Source organism: Sceloporus occidentalis, unplaced genomic scaffold (genome assembly GCF_023333645.1).
Source record: "Sceloporus occidentalis isolate IW3139 unplaced genomic scaffold, rSceOcc1.0.p SCAF_33, whole genome shotgun sequence".
NCBI lineage: Eukaryota > Metazoa > Chordata > Lepidosauria > Squamata > Phrynosomatidae > Sceloporus > Sceloporus occidentalis.
The window spans coordinates 612,258-634,626 of record NW_028317013.1 but is presented as its reverse complement, the minus strand read 5'-3'; the positions used below and the strand labels follow the sequence as shown (position 1 = coordinate 634,626).

Genomic DNA, 22,369 nt, shown 5'->3' with positions numbered 1-22,369 from the left:
CACATTGAAACTCCATTGTTTCACCAGAAATGGAACTCCCAATGTAGAGAAATAGTATGACGCAAAACCATACTGTTAAAACCATATTTCTGCATGTTCTTTTTTAGCCGTTAATTGATCTTTATAGATTATAGATTTAAAATTAAAATCCCCAATCCATCAAATCCTCCAAAAGGAATTCTCTTTCCTTAGTGGTGAGGCCCCAAGATAAACGAATACTGTACAAGCAGGAATGACTTTTGCCTTGGATATATATCTAAGTCGTCTCCAGGTGAAGTGCTGCTTCCCTGGGTCTCCGGGGCAGTTCCTTCGTTCTCCAGAAAGGAAAGCACCATTTGACCATGCCCACTCCCAGTCTCTTCCACCCACCAAAGACCGTTGGGCCTAGCCCCGCCACAACTTGCTCTCACCTGGCTCTTTCCCTCCACAAAGCCACCCCTCTCAAAGAATTTTCATGAAGACTTTTTTTACTTAATTGTGTTGCTATTTAGGAGAGCACTATCTTAACTACGGTCTACCTGCGGTCCTGTCTTTTAGAATATAAAGTGAGATGGTTCAACGAGTTGCGGGTATACTATCCTTATTGATTAGGACAGAGGTGAAGTTCTTCATTTTTGAGAATTAAAGTCACACAAGGAAATTTGGCTATTGTGACGGTTTCATTCATTTAAGTGACAAAGGAATAAAGTTCTTTATTGACTGTTACAGATGATTAATTACAGAGAAGTAATTCTTATCATACTTCCTCTAATTTTATTGTTTAATTTTTACATGCAAAACAAATTGTAACTAGGTTTGGACCTCCTGGACGACATTGATGTCCTATGTGAGCTAAGGGCTAATGTATGCTGTTACCAAACTGACCACAAAATGAGATATACTGATGACCTGGCATGACCCTGCTGAAAATCAGCATAATATATTCCAGTCAGAACGTTGGAGGAAGATTAGTAATTTTGAGGGAACTCAAGGGTCATGAAAGTGGCTAATAATTAAATAGAAAGGAATGGGCATAGCTCAGAATGGTACTAGAGAAGGGCATGAATAATTTGAAGGGTATAATATGAAGGTGGAGGGTAATGTAATTTGCAGAGGGGCAGTTTAACAGAAAAGGTGCTAGATACCTTTGATATATATATACAATAGTATATTGGTCATCTCAAAAATATTAGATAGATTAAACAGATGAGATGGCCAGCTGGATAAACTACTGCTATCAGGGCAAACAACTAGTAGGTAACGTAAAAAATGGACACTGTTATATAAATACGAACGCCTCCGATATGTTTCGTGAGTGGAGCCATTAACATAGACAGAGATGTTTTCTAACTGTAGTAGCGAGGTAAACATTTGATCCAAATACCTTAAAATATATGGAAGGAGAAATAACCAGCATTCCATACAATATTTCCCTCCTCCAGCCAGCATCTTTCCAATGTTAAATCCCATCATGACTGAAATAAATGAATTCTGTAAACCCTAAACCTTGATATATTCCATAGCTGTTGGCTAGTCGCAACGTTAAGGGTCTTATACCACAACAAGAGTTCTCCTGTGTAAGGTGCTGGTGACAGAGAGCCACACAGAACAGGTCCATATACATGGATCCCAAAACAAATAAATATTAAGACATAAATGCAATAAACTACCATTCCATACCAATGATCTACAACCAATGTTCATGGAGGTGGTTTGCTTTTCTCTATTGAGGTATTATCGGTAGGAAAAGACAAAGAATGAATGAACAAACGCAGTACAAATTAATAGACTTACTGTTACTCCATATGCCGCTGTGTCCTAATGCTGAAATGCAATACACTAGTTAGACGTTTATTAGGCTTAAAAGGGGAACATAGATGTTGATATATGGTGATAAGATTTTAAGCAAGACTTCCTTAGAACCTCTAGCAGGAAAAGGTCCATTTACTCAGCTACCCACCCCCATTTCCTCTCTTAGAAATGTGGCAGTTAGTACGCATTTAAGGACAACCGGTTATTCATTTTTTTAAATGTATGTGCATTTACAAAAAAAAATGGGTTTAAAACATGTATTTTCTGTATTTTGTAAAATCATCTATGATATGTTCTAACAGATGAAAATAATATTTTGTGTCTAAACCTGGTTCAGTTGAGCTGGTCTCATGCTTGGATTTTACTCTACACACTAACATTATGAGAGAGCAAAGTCTTCAAGTATTGTATTTTCTAAATTGACAGAGAAATTCACATCTATTTTCCTAAAATGTTTGTATATTTAGAAAACTTGCTGTTGCGTCTTACCTTTGATGGTTACAAGCTAGACATCAGAAGGAGGAGTGGCATAAGAGCTATACTTTACTGGAATTGACACATTGTGGGTCTCATTTCCTATGTTACACTTCACAATGCTAATCTGACGTTTTCAAAATTCTTCTTAACTTTCATGTGTGCTGCTAATGGTTGAACCCAAGTCTACTGGATCCTACATTATATATATTTAATATATATATAAAATAATTTATTTTTATACACCTGCGGCAATGGGTCTGATATGTGTGCCTATCCTGCTGCATGTTCACTCACTTACTTGTAGTGTGCGTGTACAACCACATCTATTGGATACATTGTTTTTTTTGTTAATTTTTTAATTCATGTTTGGCATACATGGGGAAATAATGGTGGAAAATAAATGTTTTTCAGGTCTCCCTAGGGAAAGTGTAAGCTATTAAAGTTGTTCTCTAAATATAACTATAGCAAAGCTATGAAAATTTGCCCAGCCTCACTAGGGAAAAACTGCTTCCAGACCCTAGCACTCAAATGGTTAAATCTTTCCCTACCTTTTCTGCCGGCCACTTCCACATCTTCTTTTTATCTTTTCATCTTCGTCATTTTGCCATAAAGTGAACTGAGGGCTAAATGGCGGCGCATCTGGTGAGGTCCTCTCCCTGATCCTTCAATCACATTAGGGCAAAACGACAGCACTTAAGGTGACTTCCACCCCCAATTGGAAGATTGGGGTGGGGGGGGGCATCACCGCAAATTTTGTCGGAAGTTCACGCCGGGTTATGTCCGTGCAGATGCTGACGAAGACAGACGATATCGGATTGAAGACTTGAAGAGAGACGATACAAGATAGAAGTGGTCGGCAGAGAAGGTAGGGAAACATTTAGAGAGCGTGAGTGAATGACAATGAGAGTGCGAGTGAATGTGGGCCCACGAATTTTGGATGAAAATTTTTAGCTTTTTGTGGGCAGTTGAATCGCAGAATTTACCAAAAATTTTTACATTTGTAATTCATACAAAAGCCTACTATTTTCTACCAAAGGGCAATTCACATAAAATAGTGAATCAACAGCTTTCAAAACTTTCAAAAAAAGCTGACACAACCTCACTTCTCTTAATCGTAATTGTTTATTTCACGTTAATGGGCAGTAGGATCTTAACCATATATTTCAATGCAAAGAACTAGTGAGTTCAGGAGAAGGTGACTTTTGTTGTAACAGAGTGACAAGTGGCTTTTAATGGTTTTGTAAACAGTCTCACACGCAGTTCATTTTACATAGACTAGAATAAAGCAAAAAGCATATTTAATTCAATACCAAGCAAATACACACCATAACACCTAAAAAAACGGAAAGTTTTATTATTCTGTGTTAAAATTAAGTACATAAGTTGCACTAAAAGGACTGTGAAATCTAGATTTTTATTGTAAAATATTTATACATTGGTGTAAAATGCTGAGGTGACATCCTTGCTAATACCACAAGCAGATATGAAGCTAGGAGATCACATACCAATATCTCACAAAGAGAATCATACTAATTTTCGACTTATGTGCCTCTTTAAAATCTGGCTATTTTAGTCCACCAATTAAATAAATTCTGCAAATGCCAGGATGAAATGTTTCTACAAGTTGAGGTAAATTAGCGAGAGGCTATAGGCTTAGTCCTTCTGATAAAGCTGATAATGCTACCTGTGCTAAAAAAATTGGGGTTATTTTTAAAACTGGCACCTTAGTGGACTTTCTGAAATACAGTTAAATATTTTATAAGGATTGTGTAGTGATAAGTGTGGTTACTTTTACAAGAGCTTAGACAGGTATGGTCATTGGACTCATTTGTTATAAATCTATATTTATAACAAAGATAAACAAACTAATAAAACCCACAATAGGGTTGTTAGTTATCAGTTCCCATGTGTCCCATGATTACAACTACAAATTCTTTGGATTCTCTCCATTATTATAACAACACATTTTCTGAAGCCCTATACCTTTTTAGGTTAGCAGTCAATGTTTTTGTTCTGTTATATCGATACCTGTAATCTTTAATTAAATAAATCACTTGTCCAAGGTGAATCTTGGACAAATCTTATTAATTAGATTTTTCAGCAGTCTTTTCTGAAGGGGGAGACTTTTCTTCATTTTGGCTAGGTTTCTTCTCGCTTTTCTGCGACGCAGCATCTATTGCTGCATGTTCCTTCTTTACCAGCTCTTCCAACTCAGCCTGTAAATAACACAATTAGAGGAAAATGGTTTGCTTAGTTGTAGGTGTTCAGACTGATCTAAATAAAGTGATGTGGGTTCCTTTGTCCTTGTGAACAGGGTTGTGTCAGACACATTTCATTTAAATAAACAAAAAACTATATATTTAACTAGATCTCAGCGCTCTACTATTATTAGACATAGTCAATATGTATGTTTAGTAAAGTCATAAGAATTCCCTTGGCCTAGCCAGGTTTCAGGTGTTGTCCAATTTTAAAATTAACTTATCCAAATCGGAGATCCTGGGGTTTCACATCCCGGAGCACCTTCGTGAATACATTCGGTCTGGGTTCCCTTTCAAATGGAGGGATGACTATATCAAGTATTTGGGTTTACTTATCCCCACGGATCTCTCGATGTTGCGTTCTCTTAACTTTGAGCCCTTGTTAACAACTTTGGAATTAGACCTACGTACATGGGCGTATCCTCATATTTCCTGGTTTGGGAGGGTGGGGGTCATAAAGATGAACCTTCTTCCCAGATTCCTCTACCTCTTCCAGACGCTGCCCATAGCTCTCCCGCGGTCTTTTTTCCGGAGGTGTCGGAGGGCCTTTTTGCGATATGTCTGGAGAGGCAGACCGTCGCGCCTAGCGTTCTCCTATCTGATTCGGCCGCGTTTGCAGGGGGGGGGTTGGTCTCCCGAGTTTGGAGCTTTATTGGCAGGCGTCTCACTTACGTCGTGTCATCGAATGGTCCGTTGACTCGACTAAGCAATGGGTGTCCGTGGAGGGGTCCTTCCTGACGTGCCCGGTTTCCTCGCTACCGTGGACTCGTGACCCCGTGAGTTGTGTCACTCTCTCTGCCCACCCCTTCCTTATCCCTACCTTGCGGGTCTTTCGTAGATTGTTGCGCGACGGTTCGGTTGCAAGGGTCCCCGGCCCACTGACTCCCTTGGTGGGGAACCCGGACTTCCCTCCGGGTCGCTCAGGCAGTGGCTTGCAGGCTTTCCTCCCGCCGGGAGTACGTACCTTACGCCTTTGCCATGTGGCAGCTCTGAAGCCCTTGGAGGCCTTGTTTGGCCCGGGAGCCTGCCCCTTTTCCCTCCAGTTCCTCTACCATCAACTTCGGCATTTTGCGTCTTCTTTAGCGGTCTTGCCGCATATGGAACGACCGCTTTCACAATTGGAGAGGTTATGCCTTGAACAGCAGGAGCCGCCCCATCTCTTGTCTAAATTATATGCGCTGTTGCTTTCTCCTGAGCCGGTCGCCAAGCCATACTATTTTAGCCTTTGGGAGAGGGACCTGGCTTGCTCGTTTGAACCGGAGGATTGGTCTAAGATCCTCTCTATCGTCCACAAGGGGTCGGTGTCTAGTCGAGTGCAGGAGACGTCTTTCAAGATTCTAACCAGATGGTACAGGGTTCCCCTGGACATTCATAGGTTCGCCCCTCAGGTACCTCCGACTTGCTGGAGGTGTGGTACCCACCCTGGTTCCCTGTTGCATATTTGGTGGTCCTGTCCTGATATTAGGCCCTTTTGGGATTCCGTCGTGACGGCGATCCGTGATGTTGCTGACCCTGATTTCCAGGCTTCTCCTGAAGCCATTCTGCTACATCATACGCAGTCTTCTTTCTCGGGCTATAAGCGGTCCTTAAGGTTTCACTTGATTAACGCGGCCAATGCAGTCCTCCCCCGCCACTGGAAGTCAGCCACTCCTCCCCCCTTCATGGCTTGGGTTAACCAGGTCGAATTCATTTATCAGATGGAAGTTCTGGTGTGGTCAGCTAGGGGTGCGGGTCATAAAGTTGAACTTAAATGGTTTCATTGGAGGTCTTTTATTACGTCTCTGGAACATCGCCCCTTACTTGGCTCCCTCTAGGGGACCGCTGCTGCTGTTCTTTTGGGTGTACGCCTTCTTTTCGCGCCTCTTCTTGTTTGTTTTTACTAAGTATGTACTGTAGGTTGTAATGGCTCTGTGTCGGAGATACCCATTGGACCCTGGGACGGATATGTTATACATTGTTATACATTATTTTCTGTTTCTTTTTGTTTTATTTCTTGTTTACCAGCACTGTACTATTGGGTACCCCACTGCTTGCCAGCCTGGTGTTGGCCCCCTCTATAGGGGTAGCTTTACTATTTTCTGTACCCGATTTGTTCCAGTATATGCTCTCGATGTCTCATGTTTTCTCGGCCACTCCGGTACGTGTGCTGTCTCCTCTTATGCTGTGTGTGTCTATGCTCTGCGGTTTACCTATGTAGCAGGTATTATGTACCATGTATTTGTTACTATACGTGCAATAAACTGAGAATTGAGAAAAAAAAAAAAAAGAATTCCCTTGGCACATACCTTCCATCCCAGCAACTCAGCTAATGCGAGGCAACCATCATCACAGTTTCCAAGCCAGGCTACATCCCTTAATATAAAGATTCCATTATTACTCGGGTTTATTCACAAAAGCAGGGATTTTACATCTAGTAATATTTTAAGTTAGAAAACAGACCTAAATCGGCAGAGTGCCATCCCTCTAAGGCATTTTATTGCATTGATCAAGATTAGGTGGGAAATATTTTAAGCATGTTTGCTCTGAAGGGAGGAAATATCCATATAGAGGTCAGAGTAATGCATGGATCAACAAGTTTTAAGTATTCACACCAATCTTCACGCACTGATATCCTATATTGATTATCATAATATTATCATAATTACCGTGGGTGTATTTACTACCCGAATGTTACTTTATATCTATTGATGCTAAATCTCATTTTCTACCACTCAGATCATTCTCCCATTTAAAAAAAAAAAATAAAAAAAAACATTCTGCGCACATCATGAGCTGGTATATTTGGTGAGCTACAGGCATACTGTTTCATAGTGATTGTACACACGTTATGCCTGTAGGTAACTGGTTAGGTTGTCAATGGTTTTCTTCTGCACAGCATCGCTATATGCCTTTTATATAATATGTATATGTTTTTTTTTGTTTGTTTGTTTGTTTTTTTAATATACCCTGGCCTTGTCAACGCAGCTTCTCTCAACCCAATGAATGCAGATGAGGGTTAAATGAGACTCTGGGAGAAACCGTCTCCATCTTTGTGAACAGAAACCTAACTGGCCTTACTATGTACTGCAAGAAATGTTCCCGATTTAACTTTGCATTACTAACAATCAACCATGCTCTTCTTGTAGGAAAAAAAATTTTCTATCCATAACGCAAAGAATGCTGGTCCTCATAAAACAAAAATATTACCTGTATGCTTTCTCAGAATCAAAATCCATTCCTCCTCCCAAACCAAGCATGCTGAAGAACGTGTCTCCCTGGAAGTGACCAGTAATGTGTTAAATTCGTGAGAAGAAGCACAGAGAGAGGATAAGCCGGTACGCAGAAATATATCGTTTTAACACACTTCATCTAACTCTCCGTTGTACTTACTTCTCCAGTTTTCTCTTTGTTTATTAATAGCCGTGGTGTCTTACTAGGAACCCTGTCACAACATAACGATTGTTAGGTCAAGATACTATTTAGTAAAGTGACAGCCGAATCTAGTAGCAATGTAAGTTGACAATGACACATTTATGTAATGCTGTAGCAACAGACTGACTTAGTTACAATGGCCTGAAGCCAAGACATCTTACTTGCTGACCAGAGATGCAAACGGCTGCACCTGTAGGGATGTTCCCATGACGATGAGGAGGTCTATTTTGGAAAAGTCCTTAAAAATCGGAGGAAAACACAGTTCAAAACAAATCAATACTGTTTTATCAATTGCCCCCTCGATCAACGTTAGATAAGTAACACACATCAGGGAGAATATTTTAAAACTCTCTGAAATTGGACACAGTATGAAAGACAAGAGTTACAATATTGACTAGAGAACTTACACACGCACAGAGAAGAAACTGAAAAAGAACTGTGCAAATAGCACAGGGCTACATGTGGTTGAAGGGGGAGGGTAAGGAAAGAGTTAACAGGCAGGGGTCAACTAAAGGACATCATGGACTGTCCTGGATTGTGCTCATGACACTCAATTTGCCAGCATTTTTGCATTGTCGCGCCTTTGGGCAGCTCGTGCTAGAGTTTGGGCGGGAATATTTTCTATAAATAGGGAGCGTCTGAGGTGCTGGAGCTGTAACTGTCTGCACTGACCTGGTGAGTCTGGTGAGCAGTTAGCAGGAGAGCCGCAGGTAGCAGCATGGAAGAGCTGATGAACAGACGGCCGCCCTCCATCCCTTGTTTTATTTTAATTCTTTATACATACTTATTTGTCCTGGCTTTTATTGGAGTTAAGTTGCTTTCTTTGCAGAGGGCGAACTTGGGGGGAATTAGTATTTATGGTGGCTGGCTGGCTTATAGGGCGGTTGGCCTGAGTAATTTAAATTGGTTATGCTGTGGCTTGGGCAAAGAGTTTCTGATTGTTATTGTTCAAAGTTATATGTTAAATGGTTATTGTTTAACCCTGTTTAAGGATTTCATGCAAATACCAATACATCTAACATCACAGAGCCAACATTTTATATATCGGTTCTAAATCCAGTGTAAGAAATGAAGGGTGCCTTTAACATAGGACATTACATTGATTGCATAATGATTTGGGGACGATTTGAGTTTCTATAAGGTGAGATATCTGGTTTTACAATGTAAGGTAATTTGCATAGTAATGCATTACAAAGGGTTTGGAACAAAGGCTCCAACAGAGGTGGGATACCCCACAGGGGGTCAGACAACTGAAGCCGATGTATATTAACATAACTGTGTGCATGTTTGCATAGACTACCTGTCTCCTCCATAATTGGGTCATACAGGAAATGTCTGAAAAGAGGGGTTGGGTGAACCACTTTCTGGGAGGTACAAGGAATTCTGGGATGACTAGTTAGGGGCTGCAGGAGAAAGAGCAGTCTGAGAGAAGGAGAGTCTGAGAAAAAGAAGAGTCGGAGAAAGAAGAGTAAGAGAGAAAGAAGAGGGAGAAAAGAGAGTCTGAGAAAGGAGAGCGCAGCAAACAGAAGTGTCCTGGGTCAGGAGACTCAGAACGAAGCTGCGGAAGATGGCGTTCGGGAGAAGCCTGTGAGCTGAGAGAGGTTTCCCAAGAATGTGCTTAAGTATCCCTTTTGTTTTGTATTATTATCAAATGTTTTCTGTATGTTATATGTTTTATAACCTGTAACAGTAGCCTAGTTCAATATCAATATACATTTTTCTATGCGCTTGTATTTGTGCTTTATTCGTCACACATTCCCTAAAAGAATAACCCTGTAAGAGGGTCATAATTTCTTACACCAGTGACTTACAGATTTGACAGCAGAGAAGAACCGGGATGGCAGACTTTCCCCAAAGAACACAATATCTGCAAGAAAGTGCCCAGCAAATTACTCCATATTTAGCATACCCATAAAAAATAACTTTGAAATGTGTATGAATTTTCTGAAAGGAAATTATAAAAATGACACACATCAGTAGTCATAAAGCAGTACCACATTTTTATATTTAAAGTATTATAATAAATTTTATTCTCTTTATAATCTTGTAATTATCAAAATTAGATAAAAAAATAAATACAATTTTGCAAAAATTTACACATTTGGGTATTTAGTCCTCTCGATTACATTCACATTGTGATCTCTATAAATAGAAAGGTTTGTTGTTATCAAGACTTTCTGTATTCAGTGAAATTTTGTAACGTGAGCAACGAGCACAGTTCCCAGGTAATGTTAACAATGTTCATTTATGAGTTTTGTGAAAAGTAATGGGAAGACATACAATATGTGTTCACTTACTTTTGGATGTATACGTCCAGGCTTTTTCCCTCACAAACCTCCCCACTTTCTTTTTCCCCATTTGCTAATAGGAAGCCCCAAAACTAAGCAACAGTTCCATTTGTTACGAAAAGGTGACACAGTCACATGCTAACACAAAAGTAAAAGCATGTAAAAGAAAAGTAGTATGCTAAACAAAAAATATTTCAGTGGGACTATGGTCTTTTTTAAGTTAAAAAAAAAAGGAATTTGATTCAGTTAATGCCATTTGAGTAAAATGTGGCTCGATTGCCAATCTGGTGGCTGCCAGTTGACATAAATTAGCAGACATGGCCGGGTCATCTGCAGATATATAGGCACTGGAGCGCACATTCATGCTCGCCCTATGCCTACCCACTGGTAGCCAGGTCCAGGAAGGATTAACAACGTTTATAGTCACGTTACAATACTGTATCACTTACACAAAAAAAGATCAATTTCACAAGCCATATCTGGGCGTAAATTGTTCAATTAATACGTTCAGTGGTAGCTTTCCGCAATGCTTAATAAGGTGCATCCTAGAGCATTAGTTGGAGAAATCCGATTGCCTCTTGGAGTGAAGAAGGAATTTTTTTTCCCCTGATGGCTGAATTCGAAGTAGCTTAATTAGGGTGTTTTTTTTTTTTGCCTTCTTTTGGATCAAGAATAGGAAGGTTAGATAGAAGGATTGAACTTGATGGACTTAGGTCTTTTTTCAACCTTATGTACTATGTAACTATGAGTCTGAGGACTTATAAATGGAGGAAAATTATTTGTCTGAGCTTAACTTAACATGGTTTCCTAAACTCCTAAGTATCTTTCAGTGATCCAATTCACATGTCCATAAGCCACATTTCACTAATTTTTTTCCCATTTTTAACATTGCCTCATACATAAATCAGATTCAAGGTGAGTTAAACCAGAACTTTTGCAGAGAAGTGTATTCAGCAGCAATATGGAAGTCTACATGGATGTTTGTAGACCTGCCCAGAAACATAGCTAATTTACAAATGTGACACATTTTCAACTTTGAATAGATAGATAGAAATTTCCTGGGGCAGATACACAATTATGTATGTCTGAAGTAAATATATAATATTGCTTATGAATATTAAAACTGTGTGCAAGATAACCCAGGAAAACATTTTTGCATCTTACCCGGCTTGACCAGATTGTTGCATTTGTCACATTTTGGAATCAGATCAGAAAAGATCTTTTCTGAAAGAAAAGAAAGATATTATTTATTCTTCTCATTATTTATACTTATTACTATTCGTAAAATACAGAGGTTACGTATGTAGGAAAATCACTAATCAAGCCTAACTAATAGGAAGTGAAGAACAAAACATTGATTTACCTAATCTAAAAAAAAAAAAAAAAAGAACAATAATGTGCTTTCTGCAGAAATAATATTCTAGAATTTAATCTACAGCGATACTTCCTATTTAGAGACAGAATGCCAATGTTTTATCAAGAACTCAGCAAGTTCAAAAGACGCATCATTTTAAAGAGAAATAGTAAATAAAGAGGGAACAATCAGTTATTTCCCCCCCAGACATAACACTTTACAGTGAATAGTTAGAAACGGGGCACTGCAATAGGAACTAGAGTTACAAAAAATGGTATACTTGTCCATGCCTAAAAGGGAACCGTCACATTGCAGATTATCACGGATTCTAATTCACCTATATACAATAAATGTTTTTGATCAACAGTGGACATAAAAAGTCTACACACCCCTGTTGAAATGCCTGGTTCTTGTGATGTTAAAGAATGAGACGAGAAGATAAATCATGTCAGAACTGAAATCTTTGAGGGGGACAGGGGTGTGTAGACTTTTTATATCCACTGTATATAATGTAAAAATTCCCTAGTACAATCAAGCTGCTACCTTGGTGTCTAAAGAACAAAGGAACCGCATGGTTGCAAGCGACCTAGCACTAGAGCTACACGCGCAGTCTACTAAACAGTGCTGGAAGAATGCAGGAAATGCGATGCAAGTTTCTACTTGAGCTGAAAGGAAGACTCAAAATCCATCATCACTTGAGAATTGTGGGAAACTTTGTAAAATTCACACAAAAATCTAAACTTAAGAACAGAACATTAAAAATAAAAATTGACGTGATGGGAGGTTTTCAGTTGAACATACCGTTACTTTGTATCTCATAACTGTAGGACTAAAACTCATTGTAAAACTCATTGTATTTACACAATTTGATTTATGTAGATCAGAAAAAGATACACTTAGGTACATCGGTTTTAGTAGATTAGTTTGCATCTACATATATCTTAAACACAGGAGGTAAGAGTCCCGTTATGGTTTTAATATATCTTTGATCAATGTGTGATAATCAACAAGAGGGATTATTGGCTGACGAGTGGTGTTACCTTTCATCCAGGACAGGGGATATTCCGCTTTACAAAAAGTTCCAACGCAGTGGGAAGTGTGAAATGTTCCATGAGCCTCCACCAGGTCCTCAGAGGACAGGCCAGCCACCCTCTCCAACGTGTCAATGTTCTAGAAATAGAAGAGCAATATAGAGAATGTTAAAACAGACTCTATACAGTTGTAAACAGCTATGAAGAGATAACCTTTGCTATGCCCATAGTGTTTGTTTGTTTTTCCAAAGATTATGGCTCTGGTATTACCTGAGAGTAGCAACGCAGTAACAGACCCTTTTCCTTTAACATCCGAACAAAGTAATGGCAGACTGTCGGCTAAAAAAAAAAAAAAAAAAAAAAGATGATACAGGAAAGAAACCCAAAACAAATAAGAAAGTCGTACCAGAGAGGTAAACATGATAATAATAGTGAAATAAACAATATAATAATAAGAGCAAAAAATGGTGAGAATAAAACAAGGTAAGGTTCTTTTGTATAATCAACAGAGGAAGGGAGCAGGAGCTAGAAGAGCTACAGAAGAAATAGAAGGTTCAGAAAAAGAAAGAAATCAAGGAAATGACCCATAACAAATGTTTTATATAACAGATTAATGTTTTCCAAAAAGTAAAAATAAATTTAAAAAAAAGCCATTGGATAGACATGATAAATCAGATTTTCCTGAAAGGTAATTCATGGATTGCCCCACAATTTAGAAAAGCGTTAAAACGTTTCCAATTTGGCACAACTCAAAAAATGGACAGTTTACCAAAATAGGACAAACTGTTTTTGAAACCCTCAAGCCATTTATTCTTACCAGCAGCTTATCACAAACACCTAGTCTATGTCATCTATAATGTGTAGCATTCTTACCTTAAATTGTCCAGGGTAAAGTTCTCGGGCAAGAGCAAAAAAGGGTTCTGGATTTTGCTATGAAGAGAAGAACATTAACATTAAATTAACTCCTTAAGGACAGAGCTGTTTTTTTGTACCCTTCGTGACAATTGCTTTGTTTTTGTGTTTATCTGTAATTTTCTTCTTTATTGTTTTTTGAGGACAATAAGGGCACCTTTTCTAATTTTATTTAAAAAATATTTTACTCATCTACAAAAGCTAATGAAGAAAAAACATGCTAAATAGATTATAATATTTGTCCTGTGTTTTGAAATACCCATGGGTTTTTTTTTGCAAGTTATGGGGCAATAAATTAAGTAATGTTTTCCTAATTCAACCCCCCCCTCCCCCAAATCTGGACATTCTGCCCCATATCTTTATTTTTACGAACATTGTGATTAGTAAGATGGGCTCTCTTGACTTACATGGTTGAATGCAGTACCTGTATTAAACCTGCAGAGTTCTCAGGACGGTCTGGACAGACCCTCTTGGCAACTCATTTATTTTTTAGTGAGTGCCGCCATCTTGCGAGAGGCAGCATCTCTCTATATGGCGCTTGTGGTCACTCTACAGAGGGATCACAGTGCGCCCAGGGCTAGGGGTCGATGAATGCCTCGATATCGAGGCATTATAGCGAAACCGTTTCAACTTAGGAGGCGATCGATGATAAGCTCTTTCAAAGCAGGCAGTCACCTCCATATTGAACATGGCACACATTGACTCTCCCGGGAGCAATCAGACGGGGCTCCTGCAGCAGTTTTCAGTGTTGATGAATGCCTTGATATTGAGGCATTACAGCAACACTGTTTGGGAGAAGAAAATCTTGGATTGCTTTCTAAACTTGTTTAATCCCATGATGAGTCTAGCATGTCAATTGTTGCCAAGGGCTTAAAGATATTGGCATATCAAAATCAACAGAAATAATTGGTAATGACACCTACTTCACTTCTGGTTCTTCAAAATCAATTTTTTGAAAAAAACACTACAGGCCACCAGAGCCTATACCAGGGGCGTCCAAGTTTTTTCTGCAGTGGGCCACTTCATCAGAATTGTATAAGTGCGAGGGCCGCACTCATTTTTCACTGTGAGAAAATATGGCCTTTAATAAAATATGCAGATTAACATAAATTAAATGACACAAAACCTTTACTTTTCCTCTCACTGATTTCTAGGATTTCTGGGCCTACAAATTCAGGATTCTGGATAAGTAAAAATAAAATAGTTCTATTTATTTTAGCGATGCACTAAAATGAAAATTCTGGACCAAAACCGAAAATTCAGGGTTCACTTAGCCAGAACTGAAACTGACCCCCCCCACACAATTTTAATAAAAGTAAGTTACACACCAAAATTGTACAAAAAATTATATATTATGATTGTTAACAGCAATGTCAGGCATACCCAGATTCCAGCATGTACTGGTTGGCTGGGCATTGTATTTTTTGTCCAATTTTAGTGTGTAACCACGCTTTTATTAAAAGTAACACACCACAATTGGACAAAAAAAATCAACAATATGACTTGGCATGATGGGACTGTGATTGCTGTTAGCTGTTAGCAATCACACTCCTATCATCCCAAGTCAGCCAGTACATGCTGGTACAGGGTGGCTGTAAGTGCAGACCCCATACTGCTGGCAGCATCAATACACAAGGGGGACAGCTAGCCAGGTTTCAGCATGTACTGGCTGACTTGGCATGATAGGAGTGTGATTGCTAACAGCAAACACACTCTTTTTATACCCAGCCAACCAGTAAATGCTGGAACCTACGCATGATGGGACTGTGATTTCTGTTAGCAGATTGCTGTTAGCTGTTAGCAATCACACTCCTATCATCCCAAGTCAGCCAGTACATGCTGGTACAGGGTGGCTGTAAGTGCAGACCCCATACTGCTGGCAGCATCAATACACAAGGGGGCAGCTAGCCAGGTTTCAGCATATACTGGCTGACTTGGCATGATAGGAGTGGGATTGTTAACAGCAATCACAGTCCCATCATGCCTAGGTTCCAGCACTTACACATCCATGTTATCACACACACAAATTCATTCATTCACAAATTCATTCCCTCAATCAGGCATACTCATTCAAACACACTCCCCCACCCCCTTACCTGCTCTACAGCTCTCGATGCCGCTCACAGACTTCAGCAGGGGGTGCGGCCTCCCTCATTCTCCCCACAGAGGAAGCAGGACTGGAGCAGAGAATAGACCCTCCCACAAGTAAGCAGCAGGGCTCTTGTGATCCTGGCTGCCAATCTCACTCGGGCCGCACCTCGAGGTCCCGCGGGCCGCATTTGGCCCGCGGGCCGCATGTTGGACACCCCTGGCCTATACTAATAAAAAGAAAATCCAGACAAGACTATTGCACATATGCATACAATAATAGTTGGGTTTATTAACCCCTTAAGGACCAGGCTGTGTTTTACCTTTTGTACCATTGGGACCGAGGCTGTTTTAACACTTTTGCGGTGTTCGTGTTTAGATGTAATTTTCTCTTCACTCATTTAGTGAACCCACACAAATTATATGTTGTTTTTTTCAGGACAAGAAGGGCTTTCTTCAGATACCATTGTTTTAATCATATTATCTAATTTCCCATAAAAAAATACTAAAATATGATGAAAAATGTAAAAAAAACCCACATTTTCTGACTTTTACCCCAAAAATCTTTTACTCATCCAAAAAAGCTAATGAAAAAAACCTACTAAATATATTCTACTATTTGTCCTGAGTTTAGAAATACCCAATGTTTTTATGTTTTTTAGCTTTTTTCTGCACGTTATGGAGCATTAAGTATAAGTAGCGTTTTGCTATTTCAAAACCATTTTTTCCAAATCTGGTAATTCTTCCCCCCATGTGCCATTTCGGGTATCTTTGAAGCCGGCCAATACAATTTACCCCATCAAATCATATATTTTTGAAAACTAGACACCCCAAGGTATTTCAAATGCTAGTATTTTAACCCTTTCCATGCATGAGATTCTACCACCAGCCTTTGCCACACTTTGTGGTAGTATTTTTTTTTTTTATTTTTTTTTTACACAAATTGTACTTTGGGTATACATTTATAGCTCCAGGTATACATCACTATCAAACAACACCCTAATATGTGTTCAACAACATCTCTCGCGTACAGTGATACCACCCATGCATGGGTTTGACTGCTGTTTGGGGTTAAAAGGCCACATTTGGGAAGTGCTGTTTTTTTTATCCTATTTTGGTCAGTCTGTGCCTATGCCCTATCTTTGAGCCTGGCCACTACAATTTACCTCATAAAACCATATATTTTTGAAAACTAGACACCCCAAGGTACTTAAAATGGTAGTATTTAACCCTTTCCATGCATCAGATTCTACCACCAGCCTTTGCCACACTTTGTGGTAGTATTTTTTTTTGTATTTTTTTCACACAAATTGTACTTTGGGTATAAATGTATAGCTCCAGGTATACGTCACTATCAAACAACACCCTAATATGTGTTCAGGAACATCTCCCGAGTTAAGTCATACCCCACATGTATGGGTTTGTCTGGTGTTTGGGGGTTAAAATGCCACATTTTGGAAGTGCGCTTTTTTTCCCCCCCATTTCGGTCAGTCTGTGCCTATGCCCTATCTTTGAGCCCGGCCACTCCAATGTACCCCATCAAACCATTCATTTTTTTAAATTAGACACCCCTTGGGTATTTGAAATGCTTTTATTTAAAGTTTTCCACGTCAGGATTTTTGGGAAGATACAGCGCTAATTTTAGCACTTGCTCATAATAATAAACTTTATTTTTTTATTTTATTTATTTTACTCTTTTTGGACTTTTTTTTTTACATTTTGCTGGAACTGGATAGTTCCTCTAAAGCATAATAATTTTTAAATGTTAGCATGTTTTTTTTAAGCTTTTTCTTTTTTTCCTTTTTTTTTTTTTAATATTTTACTAATCACATAGTGATTAGAAAGCTGGGCTCCATTGACTTGTATGGTTCAATGCAGTACCTGTATTCAACCTGCAAGTGGAGCCAGAGTTCTCTAGAGGGTCTGGAGACCGTCTAGCGAACTTTTTCAACTTTATAATTTTTTTCCCCGGGCTGCTGCCATCTTGCGGATGGCGAAGACTGCGTGCAGCTGCGGCTGTGACCGCTCTCCAGAGCGGTCACAGCCCGCCCTGGGGTAAGTATTTGGTGTCGCTGGATGCCTCCTGATCGAGGCATTCCAGCGACACCATTGAAGTTTAGGAGGTGATCGTTGATCGCCTCCTAAACGCTTTTAAAACGGGCGTCCGCCGCCATACAATGTATGGCGGATATTGATACCCCGGGGAGGGGCCAGACATGGCCCATCATGCCGATCTCGGTGTTGCTGAATGCCTCGACACTAAATGCCTGTTAACTAAACAGTTAAGAAAACTGAACTATGCATTACGAGACTTCTCATGTCAAAGCTAATACTAGTGAATACACCCTAGTGTTAATTAGCTATACCTTGATTCTCTACCAGGATCTTAATGCCATCAGAATCTTAGTTATGCATTCCTTTGATCACAGGAATCTTCTGATTTGTAAATGATAATGACCACTTTGGTAAAATCTTTAAACGTCTCTATCAATGTTTCATCAATTCCCTCTGATCATCTTTCCAACCACTCTTACCCCAAGTTCACAGTTCAGCTACAAACAAAGTTTGCTTTATCTTTACTTACTTTACATTTTCTCACCTTAAAAAATCCTATTTCAAAGATGGCCTCTGGATACGGCAAATTGTATTTCTGGAGGTTAGTGTAAAGTCCGCTGCCTGGTGAACGGAAGTCAGGTATTCCTGCAGCTAAAGAAGGATTACAGAGAAAAAAGATCAGGAATAGTTGCGAGTCACAGACAACATTGAGAGTAGTTACCAAAATCTGTTTACAGGCACAGACCAAGGGATTAGTTGTAGCAACTAGCAAGTATTCACATCAATATACCTAGGAGGTACTATGAAGTGTTTAAATAGTCAATGAGTGCTATGGGTAGAAGTTACATAGATGACCACAGTTGGAGTTACGAGACTCATAGTTAAAGCGACTAACTGAGAAGGAGTAAAAAGAGTCAGCAAGAATAGATAGTGGAGTTTTAGGGAGCAGTAATGGAAAACCCAAGAAATCATTAAAGGAGGACACTACAGGAACAATCCAAGTCACTGCAGTAGTTTCAGGAAAACTTGGGTGAGCTGTTAAGGTAATTTGGTATTAGTGGCTGCACTGCAGTACCATTATTACTTACATGTTGAGATGCCTGCTCCCACCATACATACCACATTCTTACCTAGTGATTTAAAAAATAAAGAGTCAAAATTCAGAGAACAAATGAAATTACATACATATAGTTTGGATGAATGTCACGTTGACTCACATTTTCCACTAAGCATGAACCTGCTCACTCCTTCCAAGTTTAGCTCCTCCAAAACCTTTTCAGGAGTACCAATACCGAGAGTACGGGAGAAAAGGTTACGTAAGAAATCCACTGTAAAGAACAAACACATTTTAGGAAATATATTTCATACATTAATTGGATCATTTTAATCCCTTAATCAGTTTCAATACTAAGCAAAATGTTCTTATAGCATGGAGAGCAGCTATAGTACCAGTGGATCCTCTTCTGAAAAAGAACTATTTGTTTAAGGCACTAGGTACCAATCCCTGAGGTATCTGGGCATTAAATGTCTGGCTGAAAACATGAGCTTTTTAAATTGCATTATATAAAACACATTTTTTAAATTGCATATATGTATATATATATATATATATATATATATATCCAGATACACTGTGACAAAGCTGACAAGCGAAACACGTAGTGCATGTGTCATGGAGGGAATGTGAATGCTGATATCTGGGGTCGAATAGTATAACCGTTTGCAGTTTAGGCAGGTCCCATCAGCTCTATCCAGTTTACCGGTATGTAAGCATATCATTGATTTATTTATATTAAATACTGTTACTGCTCCTAATCCTTGTTCCCCACGATCTTTATTGATTACCCTGGTGCATGAAGTCGTATTTGTAATATTTCCAAGTTGCACCAGTGGCTGATATGTGCCTTAAAAATTTTGAGCAGTGACTGCTCTAAATAATGTAAAAGTCTCTCTCAATCAGAATGAGTTTTTATTTTATGGTCTTATTACACCATGAATTAGTGTGAGATGGTCTCTGTATCTTTGGTAAGTAAATTCTTTATAACCCTCTAACCTGAGGTGCACTACACTCATTACTGTGTTATACGTTTCAAATTGGGGCAATTGTGGATATATCGAGGCATCCTTTATAACGCATATGTGGGTAAAAATTAATTTTTATTCTTGAATATAAATATCCAGTAATTACCCAAGGATACGCCATAGTAAAATAATAATGCCACGAGTATGCCATGAAGGGGTATAAACCTTTTTTCACCCTTACTAAACTTTTCCCTGACACCAGAAGCATCACTCTTAACACTCAATCAGTAGCTTACTTTCTGATGTACTGCTGCTGTCTTCGCTGGAATCAGAATCCTATAAAACCAACAAATGTGATGTGTAAATACACATAAATCATTATTTGTGAATAAACAGATGTGTGTTTTTTTAATAAAAAAAAAAAAACTATTTGCAAAAGTGATCTTATTACCATAGAAACCAATGTACGCTTCCTTCTGACTGGTTCATTCTATTGGTGGATATGATTATAAGACTACTATTCAAACTATACACCAGAATCACTTTTTATACGTAACTCAAACAGGGTATTTAAAAACTTGTGGGAAATAGCAAATAGTATCTTACTATAAGGTGTGGGTTTAGAATGGTGATAGGAAATGGTTAATAAAAGTGATTAGAATGTTGGTAGTAAATGCCAGTAAGTAATATTGCAGCATGGGTATGTGTGCATGCGTGTATTATCATTATAGCATGTGATTAACATATTTAAGTCATTCATGACACTGTATATACTGAAGCAGCATTTGATTCTGCACACAGACATTCTAAGATAGTTTAAGATGTTTAAGAAGTTACCTCTGAATCGTTGGACTGTTTTGACAGTTCCTCGGTTTTTTTTGCTTCTGTTACAAGAAGGAAAATTGACATTTAAAAAAAGAAGACCTTGATCTTAGGGCACAGAGTAATATAGAGACCAGGCAGATCCTGTTAAAATGGCAATTCAGAGGTAAATGAAAGAATAAAAAAAAAGACAACATTTCCATTTGATTCTGTTTTGTATGATGCAGACATACAGCATCCCTATTTATTTTTTCCCTTAAATGTTTTTTTCCTGGTTTTTATTCTCTATGAAGTCAAACTTTCTGGAAATTTTAGATGGAAAATATATTAATTTATTGCTGCATACTGCCAAATGTATCATTCTCTTGCTATCAATATCTATCAGGCAGTGGTTCCTTGTTTCTATCCTAGTTCCAAGCCTAAACACGACTGAATTGTAAATCATGGACCCAACGCGAATAATATACTCTACCCAACACTATACAGATACTATACTATACAGCAACACAGAAACAAACACTATATACATATATATATATATATATATATATATATATATATAAAAATATAAAATTCAGGATTCATACAACCATTTATTTTAGATTATGTCTATATATGATATATTCCGAATTAAATATCTTTCATAATTAAGGGATGCATTACCATTTACACAAAAAAGTATATGACAGCACTGCTGATAATTAAATTTAAATTATCTTTATTAATCTCGATTCTAAGCAAACATATGGACACTGCTTTGTGTGAGCTATATTACGTTTCTGTCTACGTGCACTTATTGAAACGTTACACGTTAAATATGAAGGGTCTCTTATAACCCCACACCGACATGTATGTTTAAAGCCATACATATATGTAAACACAAACTAATACCTGCAGCCATGGAACCCGCAGGCCACTTCCTGGTGCAGCAGCAAGCAGCCGGTCATGTGATCGCACAAGTCCCGCAAGTGCTAGGCTCGCATTGGTTATGACAGCTCAATTTTGATTGGTTAAACATGAGCTGATTGACAGGAAATGGACCTTCTTGTTTAGTGGTTGTTCTAGGAACGCGGGGTTGATTGTTTCTTACTGGTGACGAAATTGTTTTTTTTTTTCCTGTGAGGATTATATTAACCCCTTCAATTTTTTTGAGGTTTTTGGTACCTCAAGTCCCCGAGCAGTTTTGCCATTTTTGCGCTATGTCGGTTCAGCGATTATTCTCTTTTCCTGTGAATAGTGTACCCATATAAACTATATATTGTTTTTTCAAGGACAGATAGAGCTTTCTTTTGATACCATAGTTCAGGGGTTCTCAAACTGCGGCCCTCCAGCTGCTGCAGGACTACATCTCCCATACTCCTCAGCCAGCCCCTTAGCTGAAGGAGCATTATGGGAGATGTAGTCCTGCAGCAGCTGGAGGGCCGCAGTTTGAGAACCCCTGCCATAGTTGGATGATTAGCTGAAAATGTAGAATGAGAAATTAAGTAAACACTAGCGAAAATTTGAAAAATACATAAAAAACAGAAACACCCAATTTATATAGATTCTCCATACTTTCCCGGCACTTATAGGGAACATACTATAAGGTGTACATTATTTGTAGAATTTGTAGAATTATATGCTTATGGTTTAACCGGTTTGGGGGTGGTGAACGGGGGCAGGAGGGTTATACTGGGTAGATGTTGTGTTAGGGCAATGGGATGTATTGTTTTTTTTTATTATTATTATTATTAGCTTTTTTATATATATTTTTATTTTGTTTTTGTATTTTTTATATATCTTTTTTAAACAAAAAAGTTAGAGGTCCTCTTAGGGACCTCTTGAACATGTTATTAATGCCAGTGATGTCACAATGACATC

The 22,369-nt window shown here is 38.6% G+C and overlaps 1 protein-coding gene across 1 annotated transcript; it reads right to left on the bottom strand.

Moving 5' to 3' along the window:
• Nucleotides 1–4,352: 4,352 nt before the first annotated feature.
• LOC149298302 (NAD-dependent protein deacetylase sirtuin-2-like) lies at nucleotides 4,353–20,017 on the bottom strand. The gene is made up of 14 exons (XM_089487484.1): nucleotides 19,984–20,017; nucleotides 18,883–18,993; nucleotides 18,754–18,795; nucleotides 18,210–18,316; nucleotides 13,484–13,540; nucleotides 12,881–12,949; nucleotides 12,620–12,749; nucleotides 11,390–11,449; nucleotides 9,749–9,804; nucleotides 8,099–8,175; nucleotides 7,896–7,947; nucleotides 7,713–7,780; nucleotides 6,812–6,878; nucleotides 4,353–4,484 (listed from the first exon to the last, which is right to left on the bottom strand). Coding segments are annotated over exons 1-14 (1,029 nt in total). The 5' UTR covers nucleotides 19,985–20,017.
• Nucleotides 20,018–22,369: the final 2,352 nt, after the last annotated feature.